The sequence below is a fragment of the Sarcophilus harrisii genome, chromosome 1, assembly GCF_902635505.1.
Source record: "Sarcophilus harrisii chromosome 1, mSarHar1.11, whole genome shotgun sequence".
Classification (NCBI taxonomy): domain Eukaryota; kingdom Metazoa; phylum Chordata; class Mammalia; order Dasyuromorphia; family Dasyuridae; genus Sarcophilus; species Sarcophilus harrisii.
Window position 1 is genome coordinate 284,649,064 of NC_045426.1, and position 21,901 is coordinate 284,670,964.

Here is a 21,901-nt window from a genome sequence, read left to right on the forward strand (position 1 = left end):
TATTGGGGTGTCCTTGAGACACCATTTGGCTTGTTTCTTGATCTAGACACTCTCCTGACTCTAAAATGTTTCCTTGAGCAGATGATTTGCTTGAGGAAACTCCCTCTGTCCAAATCCTTTCCAGAGACAAAGGCCCTTCCTTTGCATCTCAATGCATTTCTAATCCCTTTTTGTCTCTCTCACCAGAAAGCCCTGCTCTCAGGCAAGAATTCCAAGACACTAGAGGAAGTGTCTCTTTTATACCCCCCCCAACCAAGGAGACACATGGTGTTCTGGGGACCCCACCCTTCTCCGGGGTCCCAAGCCAGCGCTCTCTTTGATCTGTTCTAGGGAGAAGAGGAGCTGTGTTTGAGCCCTTCTCCTACTCCACTGTTAAATGCAATGGAATCTCTAATGGTCAGGCTGTAGCCATGAAGAAAAAGGTCACTGACCTGGGGTGAGTTTAGAGAATGTCTCTACCCACGACTGCTACTCCCTGGACAGGGGTAAGTGGTCTGTTCTTCAGGTCTTGCTCTCCCAGCAAGATTTGGGGGCTTAGGTGAGTTAACCTGCCCTCAAGTTCCAACGTGGAACCGCCAGGGGAGCCCTCGACATTTGAAACCCATGGCGCCAGGTAAGATGGCATCTCTTCCTCCACCCTTGCTCTGGCCTTTCCTCCCACTTCTTCCATTGAGTGAGGAGTGTATACATTTGAAAGCAGGACTCCGTTTCCCTGATTTGGTCATCCTGTGTTAGAGCAATGCTCCTCCTGCCACAGTCTTTTAGCTGTAGAAGCCTCAGAATTATGCTTTTGCATGCTCAGGGAGCTGTCTATAAAGACTGGGGATTTTAAGACGCCATTTGGCTTGGTTTTAATGTTAGTGTCCTATTGAATGTTGTAATTGTGCAGTCTAGGTATGATCAGTATTCTGTATGTCTTGTACATTATTTCCTGTTTTATGACTTAAGGTTAAAAAAGGCGGGGGGGGGGGGGGTCCATTTGGATTATGGGAGGAAAGACTGGAGCAGACAGCTTCCCTCAGGGTTACTCTTTCCAGATAGCCCCTAATCTGTGTTAAATGTTAAATGGTTGGTGGATAGTCTTTCTGTGTTATTTTTTGTCTGTGTTAAATGGTTGCTGTATTCTGTGTAACTTGTTTGTCTGTTTTGTTAATTTAAGAACAATGATCAAATTTGGGAACTGGTTATTTCAATACTGAACTCCAGCTGGAGAAAACATTTGATTAGGAATTTAAAGATGATTCTAAATTTGGGAAATGAATTGGTTATCTTTAAGATCTTAAAGCAACAATAGCTTGTTAAAGAAGTTCTGTTAACTTGCCTGAAAGGGGTCATGTGCCTCTAATTAGGTAATGTAACAAAACGGATATGACTTTCCTGAAAGCTTCAACTCTGGCCAAGTTGGAGCTTAGGAGGAGTCCATTGGGAATAATGGCCACATGGGCCCAGAAGGAGAGAAAGAAATTATGCTGTTTCATTATTTGAAATGAGATAGGAAAAGCAATTTTATATTATTTGGAATTTAAAGCTGCTTGTTACTTATATTATAACATTATAAATTATGCTTTAAATCCAGCTCTGCTGGACATGTGGGTTTTATGGAATTCCCCCACCCACCCACTGATTTCTGCTACTTTAAATGTTGGTTGGGGTAGGGATCTTTTGTAAAGATTTAAACTCGTACCCCCTCCCCCCCCCCCACTGCTGATACTTCAGCTATTGGAGCATCTAGTTAGCTCTAGTTAGCTTAGTTTATTCAACTTCTCCCCCCCTGTCTCTTTGGAGGTGGAGTGGGGGGAAGGGAGTGGCATGGAATCCTCTTCCATGCGACTCCCTTCCCCCTCCCTCTAAACTGTTCCAGACATTTTTTATCAAGTTGTAGCTACCTGGTTCTTGGCTAAAAGCAGCAAACTGATAAGGTTACAGTAAATAATAGGATTTGTTACTGGAGGTAAAATTTCTTGGGTTTGTAATTAATATGTCACTGCATTTTTCCTCCTGTAACTGATTTCTATAATCAGCAATGGTCAATAAGAAATTGTTAATTCAATTATGTCATACCTTGCTGTTTCCAATCTGGTTATGCATATTTATATGATTTATATGTGGGATGGTTATTTGATAATTCCTTTCCAAAAGAAAAAAAAGGGAGGAAAAAATAGGAAATTGGGGAAACTGGTATATTTCCTTAGGCACTTCTGCCCTACCCCCTATCTTACTAGTTCAGATTTAATTGGACATCCTTTAAACAGTCCTTTTCATTTTTTACTCCTTGCTTAAATTTGCTGGTTGTGCTTTAACTTTGAAATCCCTTATTCTGTTGGAATTGCCCTGGCAGACTCAGTTTTTGGGATTGTTTTTTAGAAACAACCAGAAATTGGATAACTGTCTTGGAACTGTCAGTCTCTCTGATTTGTTTCTCTACTCCTGTTACTCTTTAATTAGTATTTCAATGTACTTAAAAGGACCTTGTATTTGATACTGGGCCTCTAAAAGTTTGGGCTTTCCCTGACTTGGTCTAATTGTGCATAATCTGCTCAGAAATCTGATCCTTTCTGCAGCCCTGTTTGTTCCTCTGGGCAGGGACAGGTGGAGCTATTCCAAGCCTCATCCTTCTCCTCTGGAGCAGGTTGCCCCTCTGAATGGGCAGCACTACTGTCTTGAGCCCTGTTGCTCTGTAAGCAGAGACCAAGTCATGCACAAATGACCACACTGTCCATATGCTCCCTAACTGCCGAGGATCTGACATGATTGAAATAAGGAACTTTGTGTATTGCTGATTAACTCTGGAGTTATCAGGGAGAGACTTGACCTTGCCATAAGTCCTTGCATTTTTCTAGCTTTATTTTTATTTTTATTTGGTCTATTTACTTCACATAGGGTTATTCAAAATTATGGTGCTAAGACTTTCTAGAGGAAGGTAATTCAAAGATTTGAATAGTTACAAGAGAAAGTGGGGAATGTTGTTTCCTTTTAATGTGGTGACCCAGTTTCTCCAATTGTCTTATTTAGTTATTATGCCTCAGGTTATAACCTTTCCCTCTTAATGTTTGATGAGACAAAGGTCTACCTCAGTTGCTCTGCCCCAAAACCCCAGGCTATAATCATTCCCTTTTAAATGCTTGATGAGATAAAGGTTTTACATCTTTAGGTTATAGACATTCCTTCTTAATGTTTGACAGGATAAAGGTTTATCCATTTTAGATGTCATTAGAATATCAGTAACCTCCACTGTGTCATCCTGGGGGCCTCCCCCCCATTAGGTTATCCCCACCCAGGTACCTCCCCTATTATGTCATTGTTCTTATTATCCTATAAAAAGCTTGCCCTCTGATACTTGAGGGCTGGACTCTTTGAGATGATAGTCTTGTCCAGCCCTGGGACCAAACATAGATCCATTGGTCCCAGTATTTCTCTCCATTTAATAAACTATTGAATTGGTCTCTAATCTCTAATCTTGCTCAGTTTCTCCGGCATTACAATAATAAATAAGATTCCCCCAAATATAGTTGTATAAGGGCAAAGATTATGTCATATAAATTTCAAATACAACTCAAGCATTAACACAGTGCTATGCAGCTAGTAGGCTTTTAGTAAATGTTTGCTTATTTGAATTGAATCCTCTTATTAATAATGCAGCTCAAAATTTGCACCTGTGCATCATATCCTATGGTTTTTGAATTAATGGGAGTCAAAAAAATTCCCGTGAATCCATTGAAGTATGATTTAATGTATAAAAAGAAGTCATGTGAAACAAGAGTGGCTATAGCATACTCTAAGTATATTACTCATATTCCATCTATGAATAAAATAAAATATTACTGTGGAAAATTTTAGATTTCATAGCTATTTTGCTTGAACTCTAGACTTAGTTGAATTGGATTTAGAGTCTGAAGACATGGGTTCTAACCCTGGAGAACTTACTATCTTTGTAGTTTGGGGTAAGTCACAATTTTCTGAATCAACTTCTTTATTCAATTGGGAATACGAATATGTTTTTAGTACACCTCTTCCCTAAAGCCGTCATAATATTCCAGATTACAATGATCTTCTCTTTTCCTTAAAGCCTATTGAATATTTAGTGTAAAAATCTATAGTCAGTAAATGTCCCCAAAGGCTACTACTGGATTTGCCCTAGAATATGTTAGATGATACAGGGGTAGGCCCAGAATAATGAAAGTCTGAGTTCAAATCCAGTACCTCTGGGCAAATCATTTAACCTATGGCTCAGTTTTTTTAAACTATAAAATCATATAATAATACTAATATCTATTACCCAGGGTTGTTGTGAGAATCAAATAAAATAATACTTTTAGAGTACTTGGAACATAATAGTAATGTAATAAATGCTTGTTTCTTTCTCTCCCTCCCTCCCTTGATTCCTTCCTTCCTTCCTTCTGTTTCTCATTGCTATTGGCATGGCCAGTCCCAGACAAAACTGAACAATGGGTAAAATTTAAATCCTGTTAGAGAAGATGTGGAAAGAATTTCTAATCAAGAAAGTGGACTACTTGTTAATGGTAAAATAGAGTGTGTGACCTTCCATTTGTGTGGCTGAGATAGAGAGGAATACTATTGATATTGGCTTTATTCATTTTCTCTCAGGTGCTCTGGGATTTTATGGATTCCTCTCTCCCCTCAATCAAAATCTATTTTCATGAATTTCCAAATGACTGATAGTAATATAGTTACTAATCTTAAAGGTTAAATGCATTTGACTGGAATCAAAGCCTTATAGAACAGAAATTATAGAATAGAAATTTCAGATATTATCTGGTGTGAAGGTAAGGTAGTTTTTTGGATAACAGCTGTTTCATGTGTGTCCAAATCACTTGAGAGATCACTTTTGTAGCATATTGTTAGTTCTGGTTGTTGGATGGTGGCTGACTAAAACATTGAGGAAAATCAATTATCTCTTGTGCATTATGTCCATGAATTTTTCCCGGACTCTTGTTTCTCCTTTCTGTAGTCTGTTTTTCTGTCATTTTCCTTCTCTATACAGGAGCACTTATGCCTGATTATATAAGAAGGGAAAGAGAAAAGGGAGAAAAAAAAAATCATTCCTTAACAAACGATATCTGAATTTCCAGGTTTTTTTTTTCTTTTTTTTTTTTTCTTTACAATTGATTCTGTAATTTCCAGAGGCAGTGAGATAATGCTCTGAAACTGGAGTTTGAAAGACCTGAGTTCATATTCAGCCTCAGATACTTCTGGCCTGTCCTGGACAAGGCAACTTCCTTCTGGCTCCAATTCTTTCTTTCTTTCTTTCTTTCTTATTTAAATTAAAGCTTTTTATTTACAAAATATAGGTAATTTTTTCATCACTGACCCTTGCAAAACCTTCTGTTCCAAATTTTCCCCTTTCTTCCCCCCACCTTCTCTCCTAGATGGCAGGTAGTCCAATACATGTTAAATCCAATATAAGTATATGTATTTATACAGTTATCTTGCTGTACAAGATTAAAAATCAGATCAAGAAGGAAAAAAAAAACTTGAGAAAGAAAACAAACAAGCAAACGACAACAAAAAGAATGAAAATGCTATGTTGTGTTCCACACTCAGTTCCCACAGTCCTCTCTCTTTATCTTCATCACTGAATAATTGAAAGTGGTTTGAATCATGTCACTGTTTAAGAGAGCTATGTCCATCAGAAGTGATCATTGTAAAGTCTTGTTGTTGCTGTATATAATGATCTGATTCTGCTTATTTCACTTAGCATCAATTCATGTAAGTCTCTCCAGGCCTTTCTGAAATCATCCCGCTGGCCATTTTTAAAGAACAATAATATTCCATAACATTTACATATCATAATTTGATAGCCATTTTCCAGTTGATGGGTATCCATTCCCTTTCCAGTTTTTAGCCACTACAAAAAGGGCTACCACAAACATTTTTGCACATATGGGCCCCTTTCCCTCCTTTAAGATCTCTTTGGGATATAAGTGAAGTAGAAACACTGCTGAGTCAAAGTGTATCCAGTTTGATGACTTTTTGAGCATAGTTCCAAATTGCTCTTGAGAATGTTTGGATCCATTCACAGTTCCACAAACAATGTATCAGTGTCCCAGTTTTCCCACATCCCCTCCAACATTCCGTATTATCTTTTCCTGTCATCTTAGCCAATCTGAGAGGTATGTAGTGGTATATCAGAGCTATCTTAATTTGTTTCTTTGATCAAAGGTAATTTAGAGCACCCTTTCATATGAGTAGAAATAATTTCAATTTCTTAATCTGAAAATTGTCTGTTCATATCCTTTGATCATTTATCAGTTGGAAAATTTCTTTATATATTTTAGAAATGAATCCTTTATCAGAACTTTTGAATGTAAAAATATTTTCCCAGTTTATTTCTTCCCTCCTATTCTTGTCTGCATTAGTTTTGTTTGTACAAAAACTTTTTAACTTAATATAATCAAAATTATCTATTTTGTGATCAGTAATGATCTCTAGTTCTTTGGTCACAAATTCCTTCCTCCTCCACAGATCTGAGAGGTAAACTATCCTATGTTCTTCTAGTTTCTTTATAATATCATTCTTTATGTCTAGATCATGAATCCATTTTGTCCTTATCTTGTTTTATGGTATTAGGTAGGTGTGGGTTAATCTGGCTCCATTTCTTTAACTGTAAAATGAGGTTAGTAATATGCTTTCTTCCCAGGGTTTTCATGAAGATCAGATGGGATAATATTTGTAAAGCACCCAGGATAGTGATTAGCATATAGTAGGTGCTTCATAAATTATTTTTCTTTTCTCCCCTCCAAAGGCAAACATGGCCAATAGACCCCAAATCTGTGTGAAAATGATGTCCCAAATAAGATATAGCCTGCTTCTAACTTCTGGTTTCCTATCTTGGTTTTTTTCTTGTTCTTTTCTGGTATGTTTGTTATAGTACTTCCAATTTTATTCAGAGTTGATTCATATTTTGATTTCTATTTTTGTTTGACTCCTCTAGTTTGATATTTCTGGTTGCCTTTTCTCCTCTCCTCCTTCCTTTTATCCTTTGCAAGTAGGTTTGTGACAACCACAACACTTATTTATTGATACAAATGATGAGAAATTGAATATCAGGCATTAACCCAGAGCTGCTTCATGAATGACTATTGCTAACAGCCAATTCTTGCTTAATAAACTGGAACTTTATTATCCAACTATGTTCTTTATTCCCACCAAACTTCATTTGATGGTAAGTGATTATATGTAAACTCATTTGCAATATGTTCAGGTTGGAATAAGGTGAATCCAATAGTGAAGAACAATTCTGGGTTCCATTACATGAGCCTCATATTCTCTTTAAAAAAAAAAAAAAAGAAGTAAAAAGCCTCCCAGCACACAAAACAAAGCATCTCTTTTAGTATATACGTAGTTTTAAAAATATTTCATTCTTTTTCAATTCCCAATAAATCTTTATCCAAAACACGAGCTTCAGGATGAAATGCAAATGTTACCAATGCAAATTATGTACAAATCATATATGCACACATAACATACAAACACCTGCAAATATATGTACATGTAACATATGCATGCAACATGACATATATCTATAATATATGATATTAAACCTTTTCCCAATAATTTTTTCCATTCTTTTTTTTGCTGTAAACTTTAAAGTCAGGAAATTTAATTCACGAATATTGGTTGCCAAATCAGCGGTATACCATTTTGTCTTTTTTCTTCCACCTATCCCCCTTAATTATTTTGAAGATGAAATGGCAGGCAAAATTGTTTCAGTCTATTGTACTTTGATTCGACATGGGGAGGGAGACAATGAAGCTGAATTGACTGAATTTCCACAGTTTGTACTAACAGAAGGGATTCTTGCTATTCAGTTATGCCTGGCTGAAGATACTGCATTTTCTTTTATGATGTATATGTCACTTTTCATTAATTCTGCAAGGCTTGCTACTTTAAAAACCAGGGTAAATAGAGTAGTGTATTGCATTAGATCTCTATCCTGAATAAATTTATTTCCTAGCAAGTGTAAAAAATGAGCAAGGCCAAAACCCCTTAGAGCAGAAAATGTCACAGTGATTGCTAATACATTACCGTGCAGAAAAATGCCTAATAAAACCCCTATTAGGATGTCATACCTGCTTACTACTGAATTCTCCAGAAAGTTTATTTATGTCTAAGCCAATTATCAAAGTCTTAGTGATAAGAAGCAGCCTATTGGGCTTGAATGTATCAGAATAGAATGACTAAATTGTGGGAATTCATGGACCTCTGCTTTGAATAATTAACTTGGCTCTTTGTAGAGTGCATACTCTTTGGAAACTAATTTTCTCTTTGCACAAAGCATTTTGCCCTTGTGTTGCCTTTGAAAAGTAAACTGTTTAACTGTAAGGTTATTCCCTTTTTCATTATATTTGGCATTGACATTACTTCCTCATCTCTTTTCTTCTCCCTTCTCTCTTTGTCTTGGTGACCATGCTTTTGACTTGGCTGATGTATGCTTTGGTCTGAAATGTAATATACAGTAATGCCATTTCCCTCTAAATAGAGTATGAGCATTTGCCCAGCAATAATATTATAATGGCCTATCTATTTTAATTTCCACTATTGTTTAGAAAACCTGTTTTATATTCTATGGAATAAATGTTGGAAATTTTGGCAGGAAGGAAATACTGTTTGCTTAAATGGATCAAAGAATTAATTAAATAGTGGATTGAGGCTATATCTATACAGAGTTACCAGATGACTTTTTGGACCGAAAAATTATTGTCAACTTACTTCAGTCAACAAGCAGTTACCTCAGATGTTGTCTTTCTTCCAGTTGATTAATTATTTGACTAAATTAAACAAATTAACCCATTGCTTTGGCATTGTATAGACAAATCCTTCCCAAGTGATGCATTATAATGCCAATTCACTGTGAAGACTTCATTGACCTGTCTTGTCTTTTTTCTTCCATTTATTTCTAAATAAACATAGTCCATAGTTAATCTCTATAATAGTATGCCCTTGAGACTATCTTGCCTTTCCACTGGGCTGTCTAGACATATTTATAATTTTTCATGGAAAAAATAAAACTGGAAAGCATTAACATAGATAGTTCTTGAGTCAGAAGCATATATGCTTCTTTTGTGGCCTTTCCTTTCCTTATATCTCTGTAAAATTACTATAGTTACACCTGGTTCTTTCTTAGCTGCCAGCAGGGTCATAAGGATTAGAGTATTTTAATTCTGGGGATGGAGTGTGCTACAATTATACAATTGGAAATTAATGTGAGTGACAGTCCTGTGTAATAGGTTTCTTCCAACTCAAAAGATTCTGTGATTTCATAGAATCCAATCCATAGAAACCAATAGATCTAACTTTTCATCCAGAAAGATAAATCGGTCTGCATACTAGGTCATAACAAAGCTAGGCTTGGTAAAGTTAAAATAAAAGCCAGAAGGATGAGACAGATTTTACTCTGAAAGGAGTTACAAAACCAAAAGTCTTACCTTAGAAATTATCTTCCCTAGGATTCTCTGGAGTTTAGATTTTGAGAAATAATCACAAATGGCTGCTAAAACATCACTTGTCACAGTGAGACTTTCAGTGAGGGAATCAAGGAGATATTGAGTATAGGAACTTGGTAGGCAGGATTTAATCAAGATGAGTTTATTAAAGCATCAAACTTTGGGGACCTTTCCTTTGAGTTTATAATGCTTAATTCCCTCTATTCCTTCTATTCCCCACTTTCCTCCTCTGTCCAAGCAGATTATAAGTATCTCTCTGGCTATCATAATAATTCTTCTCACAAACCTGGTTTCTGCCTAACCCTGTTCAGCCTGTAATACCCTAGTGCCACTAATTCCTGTTCAGTTTGCCCCAGGCATTATTACCCTCCTAACCCACCAGTTCAAATTGGAAGCCTTTCTAGCAGTCCTTTTTTTGTCTTTACTCCTTGCTTGGTTTGTTATTTGTAACCCCAGCTGGACTGTGATTGTTGGTTCTGCCTTAACTTTGAACCCTGTTGGAATTCTGGCAGTTGCAATTCTGTTGGAATTGCCCTGGCAGACTGTTTCGGGGACCATTTTCTGAACACGTGTTCTTGGGAGCAACCCGAAATCATGCCTGGAAATCTATAAGGTACAGGCAGCTGTTTTGTGACTGACAGTCTCTCTGATCCACTTCTCCAGTCCTGTAACCCTCAGTTCCTTAATTAGTATTTCAGCATCTTTAAAGGATGTTACAGTTTGTTATCAGGCCTTTCATGGTTCATGGTTTGGTGAGGGTGACTAAGTGTGCATACTCCCACACTCTGGTCAGTAATCCAGATTCTTTTTGTAGCAGTGTTCCTTAGCCTGTCTGTTGTTCTGGGTGAGGATAGAGGGAGTCATTTTAGGCCCCACCCTTTCCCTTGCAATGCCTTGGACAGAAGGATGCCTTCTAGAAGGACTAGCACAACTGCCTTGAGCACTGCTGCTCCCTCTACAAGCAGATGTTAAGTGCACAAATGACTGCATTAACTCACATTGAATTGTCCATCTCAAACTGGATTCCCTGGCTGAAATGGTGCTCTAGAACTGAAGAGGATCTGACATGCTTGCAACAGGGAAGCCTCTGTGCTGCCCTAAACAAGGAATGCTGTTAACAACTCTGGGGTTATCAGGGAGAGACTTGCCATAGGTCCTTGCACTATTTTTAATTTTATTTTGGTTTATCTGCTCCAGATAAGAGTTGTTCAAAATCATGGTGCTGAGACTCTCTAAGATAATTTAATGAACTGAATGCCCATTTGAGAGAGTGTGGAATGTAATGCCCCAATTTTCCTGAATTTTAATACTTGTTTCCCTATCTCAGGTATTCCCTACCTTGAATTGTTCTGCCTCATTTTCCCTAGTAGCCACCCCCTTCCTTACCCCATTGGGACTGAGAGAATTGGGGCCTCAAAGCTCTGGTCACTCTCATATTCCAAAAAGTCATAAAACTCCAGATGGCTTATTTCAAATGTTTGGTTATTTTCTGGTCTCAGACTTCCTGTCTCCCACTCAACCACTTTCTTAAATTCCAATTTGTCAGGATTAAGTTACGGTTCTTTCCTGGAATTTCCACTTACCCAGTGCTCTGCACCCTCTTGACTTTGTTTCCCTGATAGCTGGAGCCCTGTAAAAGTCTCTGGAGGATGTTTTGAGACAAGAATCCCATTCAGCTGGCTGGAGGCCAGAGATGGGTCATGTTCAACTATGTTACTCATGTCCTGTGAAGTGGACTGGACTGCAAGCTACTCAGGTCTAAAGACAGAGTTCACTAAGGATCTTGAGTAGTGTTGATTTTGTATCTCAAGACTTTGACATATTAAACAGTCATATTATCTTGGATATGCCTATGCTAGAGTTTCTCTGTCACCTTCCTTTCAAATTCAGAGGATCCTTGAAGTCTGGTTAATAATCTCAGTCCCTTTTGACTTCTGACTCTTTACATGAAAGCTGCCAAATCTTCCTAAACACAGCAGGAAATATCAGGGCTTAGTGAGTGAAGTGAGGAACATAGCAATCCCTTCTCTGATACTTATTAACTATGTGACCCCAGATAAATAACTTATCTTTTCTGGATTTCAATTTCTCATTTGAAAAATTAAGGATTAGGCTAAACTGCCTTTAAGATCCCTTCCAGTCCCAAATCTGTCATATTCTGTTGATTATACTACTGCAATCTCTTATGATTCCTTTTTTTTTTCCCTATTCACACCGTCTCCATTCTAGTTCAGGCTCTACCATGGAAAGTGAAATAAGAAGAAAGATTCAAAGACCTGTCATGACATAGAGGTTGTAGCTGAAGTTATATACAGTGAATTTGTAGAGGGAAAAATCAGCTGAATTTTACATGAATTGATATGCAAAGCTTATTTTATTGGGCTCTATATAGTTTATTGTTATTGTTAGTATTCAGTTGTTTCAGTAGGTCTAATCCTTTATCACCTCTTTTGGAGTTTTCTCACTAAGAATACTTGAGTGATTTGCCATTTCCTTCTCTAGTTCATTTCATAGGTGAAGAAACTGAGATAATTGGCTTAAGTGACTTGCCCAGGATCACACAGCTACTAAATATCTGAACTTAGATTTGAACTCAGGAAAATGAATCTTCCTGATTTCAAGCCAGTTGCCACACTGTGCCACATAGATATATTTCACAAAATCCAATGTGATGGTCAGTAAACATGAATTTGTTATTATAACATATTATTATAGAGTTGGACTACTACATTGTGTTGAGACTGAAATCACAAGCACAGACTTCATAGAATCACAGAATCTTGAAGGGATCTCAGTAATCATCTAATATTTGAAATGATAAATCCTCAACTAATTATCCAGTCTTATTCTTCATACAGCCCTACCTGCTTCTATGAAGCCCATTACATTTTCAGACAGCTCTATTAGAAAGGTTTTCCTGATATCTAGTCTAAATCTGTTTCCCTGAAACTTCCAAACAAAACTCAGAGCTTTTGGTACAGAACAAATCTATACCTTTCAAATACTTGAAGACAGCTGACGTGTCCTTCCTAAATTATTACTTCAGTAGTTCATTCACATTGTTAGTTCATTTACTTAATCTTCATGTAGCATGGTCCTGTTTGCCACCCTCTGGTCTAAGGATTTTTAATCTTTTTAAAAATTATTTATTATTATTATTTTTGTCAGCAGCTAAGTGATACAATGCATTTACATATAGGACCTGAAGTCAGGAAGTCTTATCTTTCAAAGTTCAAATCTGACCTTACATACTTACTAGCTGTGTGACCCTAGGCAAGTCATGCAACCCCACTTGCCTCAAAATCTGTAAAATGAGCTAGAGAAAGAAATGGGAAACCACTTTTGTATCTCTGCCAAGAAAACCCCAAATGAGGTCATTAAGAGTCAATCACCACTGAAAAATTGATTGAACAAATTGGCAGTCTGATGAAGACCAGGGTCCCTTCTCTAAATAATATTTTTAATGCATAAAATAAAATCCATAAGATTACAAAGGAAACAAAAGTTAATGAAAGAATGATGCATTTTTTTCTAAGCTCACAAATCCCTTGAAATTTATTTATAGATCACAACATAAGAACTACTTGCTTTTAGATATAGTCTTGTCAACATTCTTTTTTTATTCTCAAAAAAGTATTTTTATTTTTGAAATACATGTAAAGTTTTCAACATTCATTTCTGTAACACTTGTTTTCCAATTTTTTTCCCTCCTTTCTTTACCTCTCCTCTCTTCAAGACAGCAAGCAATGTGATCAATCCTTTTAAAAGTTTCCATATTTGTTTTATTATACAAGAAAAAAATCAGACCAAAAAGGGAAACAACATGAGAAAGAAAAAGCAATCAAACCAAAAGAAAAGAAAATATTATGCTTCAATCAACATTCAATCTCCATAGCTAGCTCTCTGGATGTGGATGGCATTTTCAAGAGCCAAGTCCATCACAGTTGATCATCATATAATCTTGCTGTTACTACATACAATATTCTCCCTGTTCTTCTTATTTCACTCAGCATCATCAGTTCCTATGTTTGCAGATTTTTCTAAAATCAGCATGCTTGCCATTTTTTATAGATCCATTACTTTCATATACAATAATTTATTCTGCCATTCCCTAGCTAATGAGTATCCCTCAATTTTCAGTTCTTTGGCACTACAAAAAGAGCTGGTACAAACATTTTTGCACATGTGGGTTCTTTTTCTTTTTTTATGATCTCTTCGGTGTACAAACCCAATAGTGGCATTGCTGGATCAAAGGATTTTATAGTCCTTTGGGCATAGTTTCAAATTGCTCTCCAGAATGGTTGAATCAGGTCAACATTCTTCTAAAAAGGGTAATCTCTAAAACTGAACACAATTTAGCCATGATCTGATAAAGGCAGAGTACTGGCTAAGTACCTTCCTTAATTCTACATCTTATGCCTTTCAATGTAGTCTGTTTGTTAGTTTTTTTTTTTTTTTTTTTTTTTTTTTTTTTTTTTTAGCTATCATGTGACACATGTACTGGGTCCTCTAGATCATGTACTCTAATCATAAGTGTCCTATAGGGCTCTCTCCTAGACTTTCTTCTTTTTTCCCTCCATACTACTTCACTTGGTGACTTCCCATGGATTTAATTATCATCTTTATGTTTCTATATCTAGCTACATCTCTATGTCTCTATATTTAATTCTCATCATTACTTATCCTGGATCCAACTCTCTCCAACTCATTTCACATTTCTAATTGGCTTTCAGACATTTCAAACTGGATGTCTCAAACTGGATATCTAATAGATATCTCAAACTTAACACATCCCAAGATGAATTTATATTTTTCTCCGAAACCCTTCTGTCCCTCATCTTCCCAGTTACTGTCTAGAAGGAAACATCATCTTTCTAGTCTTACACTGTAGGAGTTATCCTGTGCTTCTCATTATCCCTCACAATGTCCTCTTCACATTCAATCTTATGTCACGATCTATTGATTTCACTTTTGTGACATCTCTCAAACATACCTTTTTTTTCCTCCTCTGCCTTTGCTACTTTAGTGTTGGTTCTCTTGACCTCATTTGTAGACTATTAGCTTGCTGATGCATTGTGCCTGCTTCATATCTATCTCACCCCACTCCATTCCTTTCTCTTGCTTTTCATCAGAGTGTATATGAATTAGTCTATGATTCTATGTTGAACTTAACTCATTTTTATTTGTTCCACTAAAACTCCTAGATTTTTTGCATTCATGTTACTATTTAGCCTTATAAAGTTCACTTCTTAACTCTTCCTCTAGGATGCCAGAAGAAGTGAGTTTTCACATTTTCTTGCCTGGAAATAGGTCTGAATGCTACCTTCTGGCTATTTCCACAGTATTGCCTCCATTTTGTCTATTATTTCCACAGGATTTTTTAGGTGAGTTTTCATTTTGTCTTGTTCACAACCATTCTTTCATGCCATAATCTCCACATATTCCTGTGCTTGCTTCCCTTTTCTTGCTCCCCTTTATGTGTTGTTTTCCTCTTTTAAAATGCAAACTCTGAGCACAAGGATACAATACAATTATATTCCTAGAACTATCTCTACCTTTCTGTCTGTCCTGTCTTTCTTCATATGCATGGCTTCATAATTATTATTCAACTTCATATTATTAGATTCAGCTCAAGTTTGACTAGTTTGTTTTTTGACTAGTTTGTCAAAATATTTTTGTATACTGGTATGCTGCAGGTTAGCTATCCTGTCTAGGTTTTTGTCATTTGCAAGTTTGGTAAGTATACTATATCTTCAAATATTAAATAAGCACAGAGTTATTTCACCCAACAGTTCATTATGACAAATTCTGTCCAATATTTTAATGAAATTCTGATATTATATATTTTTATATTTCTTAATAACCATGGAAAATAAAATTAGTTAGCCTAATATGACCTTTTTAAATGAAGATGAGTTGGTTATTAATGTTGTTTACATTTCTAAATATTTAGAAACTACTTTTTAAATATTACTTGAATCAAAACTTCTGGTGTATATGTAGGAAATATATGTCTTTCCTTTTGTAGATTCAGTGGTAGAAAAGTCATTAGTAATTCTGCCCTACTGCTCACCAAGAGATTATTTATTATTGCTCTGATCTTTTAAAAAAGCTTAGGTTTAAAATGATAAGAATCTCAATCTGACTTAAATTATTTGTTTATGATACTTGTGCATTTTGAGTTAGTTGTTTACAGCTGTACTTGGAAGTTCACTTTCCTAAATTCAAGAGAGAAACAAATATGTGATTTTGGTTTATCAGCAAGTACCATTATTATTGAAGATCTTAAATGGTATGAAGTTTTTGAGTTGTGCAATAAAAGGCAGAAAGTAAATTTAGGTGTAGAAGGGTAATGTGGAAACATTTTGTTAATGCATGAAAAATTGTTAGATTTCTCTTCCTGTAGTTTTCACCTATTTAGCTGATCACATTGTTGTAACATCTATTTTCTTCCTGTACAATGATTATCAGTAAATTCAAATGTTATCCTTTCCATAATTGACTGTTTATTTGTGGAAAGATCAATCAACAGACATTTATTAAGGGCTTACTTTGTGCCAGATAGTATACTAGAAGTTAGGGATATGAAGTAGCAAAGGTTATCATGTAAAATGTGTTTTGGCTCAGTGGGGATGTATAAATTTCTTCTTTTGCTGAGATAACTCAGCAACTCTTGATTGTTCCCATAATAGGGGACTGTGTCAAAGAAAACTGGCTACTGAATATCATGGAGGATTGATTCTTTTGGAAGAACACCTTTATTATGGTATAAGAATTATAGAAAGGCTCCATGCCATCTCTTTTGTACCAGTCTTTCTTGGAAAAAGTTTCCCTTGGACATAAACAACAAGATAGAGTAGAGAGAGAAATTGCTTCCTTTCCATACCTTGAACCCATAAGTATTGAGAAAGTATGTATGTTTAGGTGAATTTTACACCTGACAACATGTATTTATGATGGATGTGTCGAACCTTAGCAGCTATTTCAGGAATTTGAGAGCCCTTGGATTCCTGAGTGGTTCCCAATTGCTCAGAAAGAGGTTCTTCTAAATACCTCCCTTCTTTCAGTTGACCACTGAAAGGAACATACTGATTCTTAAGGACTGAAAGGTCATACCTAGCTGACCAAAAGTCTGAATTTATGAATTGTTTTGACATATTAGATCTTAGGTAAAAGTGAAATATCCATTCACCTTTATCTTTATCCAAATATCCTTTCACCTTTATCCAAGTCACCTTTATCTTACTAATGAATATAATATGTTTAATGGCTTACTGTTGTTTAAAGTAATATGAATCTTATGTTTTAAGAATTTTTTGGTGTAGGAAATAAATAGTTGCTTTACTTTGTACATTGGATATCATTTTGAGAAGAGACCCGATAAATCCTCGTCTAGAGTTCTTTTTTAAAGAGATTTTTTTCCCAACCCTAAGCATAAAGAGGGGTGTTAGAAAAACCTAATTCATTTCTTTTTAGGGTCTGGACTCTCCCAGGATGAATCCAAGCTCTTTATGAATCTAAAGGGGGGGGGGTTTCTTGTAAGAAAGCTCCATTCTTCCTGAAATGTGGGATACAGAAATAGATCTTGACTTTCAGGGGCTTGTATTCCATTGAAGGAGGCAACATAGAAGTAAATATAAGGTAATTTGGAGGTCAGGCTGAGACATTGGTCAATTCAAGGAAGGCTTCATGGAGGGTATGGCAATTGAATTAAGGTTTTACAGAAGGTGGAGATTCTAAAAAATGGATTTGAGAAGAAAGTGCATTCTAACTATGTTGTTGTTCATTCTTGTCAAATTCTTCATAACCACCTTTGAGATTTTCTTGACAAAGATATTGAAGTGGTTTGCCATTTTATAGATGAGGAATACTGAGGCAAATAGGATTAAATAACTTGTCCAAGTGTCACACAGGTAGTAAGTATCTGAGGCTGATTTTAATTTATCTTTTTCTCTGTGGCATCACTGTGGCACCTAGATGCTCTAATAATGGGGGATAGGTTACGGAAAATTATGGAGACAGGGAGATGACAGCTGCAAATGGACTAGTTCAATTAGACTAGATTAGAACTTCCAAAAATTCATTAAAGGGAGTAATGTGTATAATATATCCAGAGAAGTAGACTGGAGCATCATTGTGAAGTTACTAAAAGAACAAACAGATTTCTTATTCTATCCTATAAGCAATCAGAAACTGTTGAAGCTTTTTGAACAGGGCCTCCCCTGTTCAAACAGGGTCAGATGCATTAAAGTCTTCAAAAATTCCTATCCTGTTTTTAAATATAGCTTCCATACTTTTGATGCCACTTAATGCAGGACTTTAATGAATAATTTTCCAGTACACATAGTGAATCATGCAGTCATGATGTAGAGTTTCAAAATAAAACTCCAGCAAAAATCTTTGAAACTCCTACTGTCCTAAACTTGGTTCTAATTGGTGTATCAATGTATTCTTCACAACACATTCTGGATTTCTATTCTAGATGATATATTAATATGTTCTCTAGAATCAACCAGTAAAATAATATGTTAATATTATTAATAATAATAAATGTTAATTTACCCAGTTCTACCTGTGACATTTCTAAGCCTTGATCCCTGGTATCATTTTGATGTCTTCCACCTTTGTATATATGCTCTTCTTTTTTCCTCCAAATCTTTCTGTATTGGTGATAATGATCAGAATTGAGGCCTAGAAAGATTAAATGTCACAAAAGTAGCAAGAATGAAAAGTGAGACTCACTCCAGAGAGTTCCTTCATTTGTGTTTTGCACAATTGATTAGAAGCAAAAAGATCAGATTTGCACACCTCCAATCGCTCAGATGAACATTTTTTTGAGTTAGGCCATCTTTTTTTCTCAATTCTTACCTTAGTCCTTGGTCATTGAATGGGTAATTGCCTCAAACAAACTGAGACTTGGAAAAGACCTTAATTTGGAAAAGTCAAGGTCATCCACTGCATCTTGTACCATTACTTTTTGTGTTGTCACTGAACTTCCATGATTCTGGAGGATAGAATGAGGCTGACCACTTTGAACTGCTCTGATTCACTCTGATACAATTTCCAGACAAGGTAAGATATCATCCTCGTGATGTCATTGATCCTCTTAGACACTGAAACATGAACAATAGTTATCCAAAATAATACACATTCTTAAAGATAATTATTTTATACACTCTCTATAAATGTGAAAACTTCTCTAAAACTGGTGGAATCTAAATGTTTTAAAGTCAATTTGGAGAAGAACTGTTTTCTGAAGGTGATATTTATCAAATTCTAACTTAATTATATTTGAGTATATTTGCATACATAGAAAATAAAACTATTTTGGATTTTATTTCTACCTTCTCACATAATTTAGTAATATCAATTATATTATATATTATAAATATATCTGTAGTAATGCCTATAATATTGGTAGTGCTGGATTGATTAATATTAGTGTCTGAGTTGGGAGTGATCTGTAAACATAGTGAACAGTAGATTGTTTTGGGGAAGACTATACAGAATTATGCCATGTATAATTGATGTGATGTAATAAGACTAGAGAAATGTTGCTTTCCTATCAGTACTGATGGAACAATGGTATGAGAGAGGAAATGTGGCAGAAGAAAGGGGGATCCCTCAAGGAAGGAATCAATTTTATATTATTCCAAATGTGTGTTTGTTATTAGCCTTCTCACTAGTTTTTCATCTTCTCTCTTTGTCTGAAAGATGTCCTTTTTCCCTTGAAGAAATATAAAAGATATGATTACAATTTGATTCCCACCATTGTTTCATGAATGACAAATTAGTGATTGCGGATTGCATTACAAATTGCTACATCAAATAATGTATCGACAAAATTAAATTGATTCTCAATTTTACTTTGAAATTAGGCCTCTGTTGTTCTTAAGTTGCTTTGAGATGACTGTCAAATTGAATTTGTAGTCCTTTGTCCAATTTTTAACCCCAGAAATGTTAATAAACTGATTTTTTAATGTATTTGGTTGTATTCACTCTGTTACTGTGCCAGTTTATATGATAGAGTAATTAGGAAATGTTACTTCTGTTTCTGCCTCCCGATTAGCAGAGTCCAATCCTTACTGATGTCCCCTGTGTGTGTGTGTATGTGTGTGTGTGTGTATGTGTGTTTGTGTGTGAGAGAGAGAAGAGATGCAAAGACACACACACTCAGATGCAGAGACACAGAGATGGAGAGAGAAAAGAGAGGAGGGAGAGACAGACAGACAAACAGAGAGAGAATGAAGGATGAAGTAGGATAGAGAGAAAGAATAATGGTATATACTGTATACAGAATCGAGAAAGTTATCAATCTATCAATCCTTTCTGTGTCCGGGCTGGGTGAGGTTTCCTGTGTTTAGCCTCTGGGCAATTTTAGTGCCACCTTTATGGAAAGATTATTTCTTCGTGCAGCAAAACATCTCCTAATCCTGGTACTAGGAGAAATATAAGGACAAATAAATCTCATTAGTGATAGTGATTTAAAAAATATATACATATTGTATAAATTTATGCGTGTATAGGAATGTGTATACATATGCAAACATATGTATATATACACATATATTATTGAGTTAGAATTTGATAAATACACAAGAAGTCACTGAGGTGCTTCGAAATCAGAAGAGACTTTAAAGAAGATGAAGAAGTTCAAACGGAAGAAAAGACACCGAAACAGGAGCCCAAGCAGCGAACACATGAACTCTAGTGACATCGACTCTACCGTGAAAAAGAGCCCAAAGGAAAAAGTCATTGAAGGAGATGAAAATAAAGAGATGCCCAATCTTCACTGTGAGCTTTGTACTGGGGATAAAGCATCTCCTGGACAGCAAGGGCAGATCCACTGGCACCATACCACATCCAAGCCTCATATTTGTGAACTGTGCCAAAAGCAATTCCAGAGCCCTTCTGTGGAGGTTTTCTGGAGGCAGCCTCAGTTGAAATAAATAATTACTCCAAAATGCAGCCAGCTGGTAAAAATGCAAACGTTTATTTCTAGCCCAGTTAGCCTAGAGACCTATCTCTCTGCTTGAGCTCCAAGAGATCTTGCAGCTTTGTCCTTGGCTTCTGCCTCTGCTTTCTTCAGCCTCCAGCCAGCACCAAGTTGGAAGATGCAATGGATCTCTCTTGCCTCAAAGATAGGGCTTGTAGGCTTTCTTCCAGAGTCTCTCTCTCCTAAGTCCCACAAGAAGAACTAAACCCAAACTTCAAAAGCTCTCTCTATATGTGATCTCCCAAAGATTAACCCCGCCTTCTGGAGGGAGAGGGATTCTGGGTTATCTCCCAGAGTGCTCTCTGGCCATAAGGGAGGTGTGAATTTGGACTAAGCCCTACACGTGTAAACTCCATTGAGTACTTAGATACTTATGAGCTCTCTAAAGGTGTGAACACAAGCATTGTTCAATCAGTTCCACTTAATACCTTGTTTCAAGTTCTGGCCCAAAATAACTCTTTCTAAGATTAAATCAACTCCAATGGCTTAACACTTTGTAAAGATTCCAACACCCTTCCAACCTCAAAATGCACATGAGATGTCACACTGGAGAGAAGCCTTATTCTTGCAAAACATGTGGAAGGTGTTTTTCAGTTCAGGGGAACTTACAGAAACACGAACACATTCATCTTGGGGTCAAAGAATTCGTCAGTTTAGATACAGATTAGTCATATTGCAGTATTGCAGTTCACTTTAAATGAAACCCTCAAAATCCATGAAAGAATCCACACAGGTGAGAAACGTTATCATTGTCAGTTCTGTTTGCAGAGCTTTCTGTATCTGTCCACCAAAAGGAATCATGAGCAGAAGCCCATCCATGAGCATAATGGAAAGGGTTATGCCTGCTTTCAGTGCCCCAAAATTTGCAAAACAGCAGCCACCCTGGGGATGCACCAAAAGAAACATTAAGACTTCCTTTATCAAAGAAGACTTTGTGTAGGAGTATAGGTAGGATCTGTGCTAGCAAAAAGGGAGGATAGAATAATCCATATGTAAGAAAGCATATAAACAGAGGCACAGAGATGAAGATGGGGAAAAATGGGTAATGTTTTGGGGATCGTGACTATTTTCAGTAGAAGAGAATCAAGTTTTTTTTTTAATTAAAACTCTTTATTTACAAAACATTTATGGATAATTTTTCAACATTGACCCTTGCAAAACCTTCTATTCCAAATTTTCCCCTTTCCCCCCCACTCCCTCCTAGCTGGCAGTAGTCCAATACATGTTAAATGTTAAAATATATGTTAAATCCAATATATATATATATATAAATATAGATATAGTATTATCTACAGTTATTTATACAGTTATATACAGTTATCTTGCTGCACAAGAAAAATCAGATCAAGAAGAAAGAAAAAACTGAGAAAGAAAACAAAATGCAAACAACAACAAGAGAGTGAGAAGGCTATGTTGTGGTCCACATTCAGTTCCCATGGTT

At 36.2% G+C, this 21,901-nt stretch overlaps 1 protein-coding gene across 1 annotated transcript; it reads left to right on the forward strand.

Annotated features, from left to right (window-relative positions):
- The first annotated feature begins 410 nt into the window (after window positions 1–410).
- LOC116420324 (zinc finger and BTB domain-containing protein 38-like) lies at window positions 411–21,369 on the forward strand. Its single transcript, XM_031944874.1, is given in 6 exon segments — window positions 411–436; window positions 525–613; window positions 3,867–3,941; window positions 20,091–20,370; window positions 20,972–21,146; window positions 21,148–21,369. Coding segments are annotated over 6 exon segments (867 nt in total).
- Window positions 21,370–21,901: the final 532 nt, after the last annotated feature.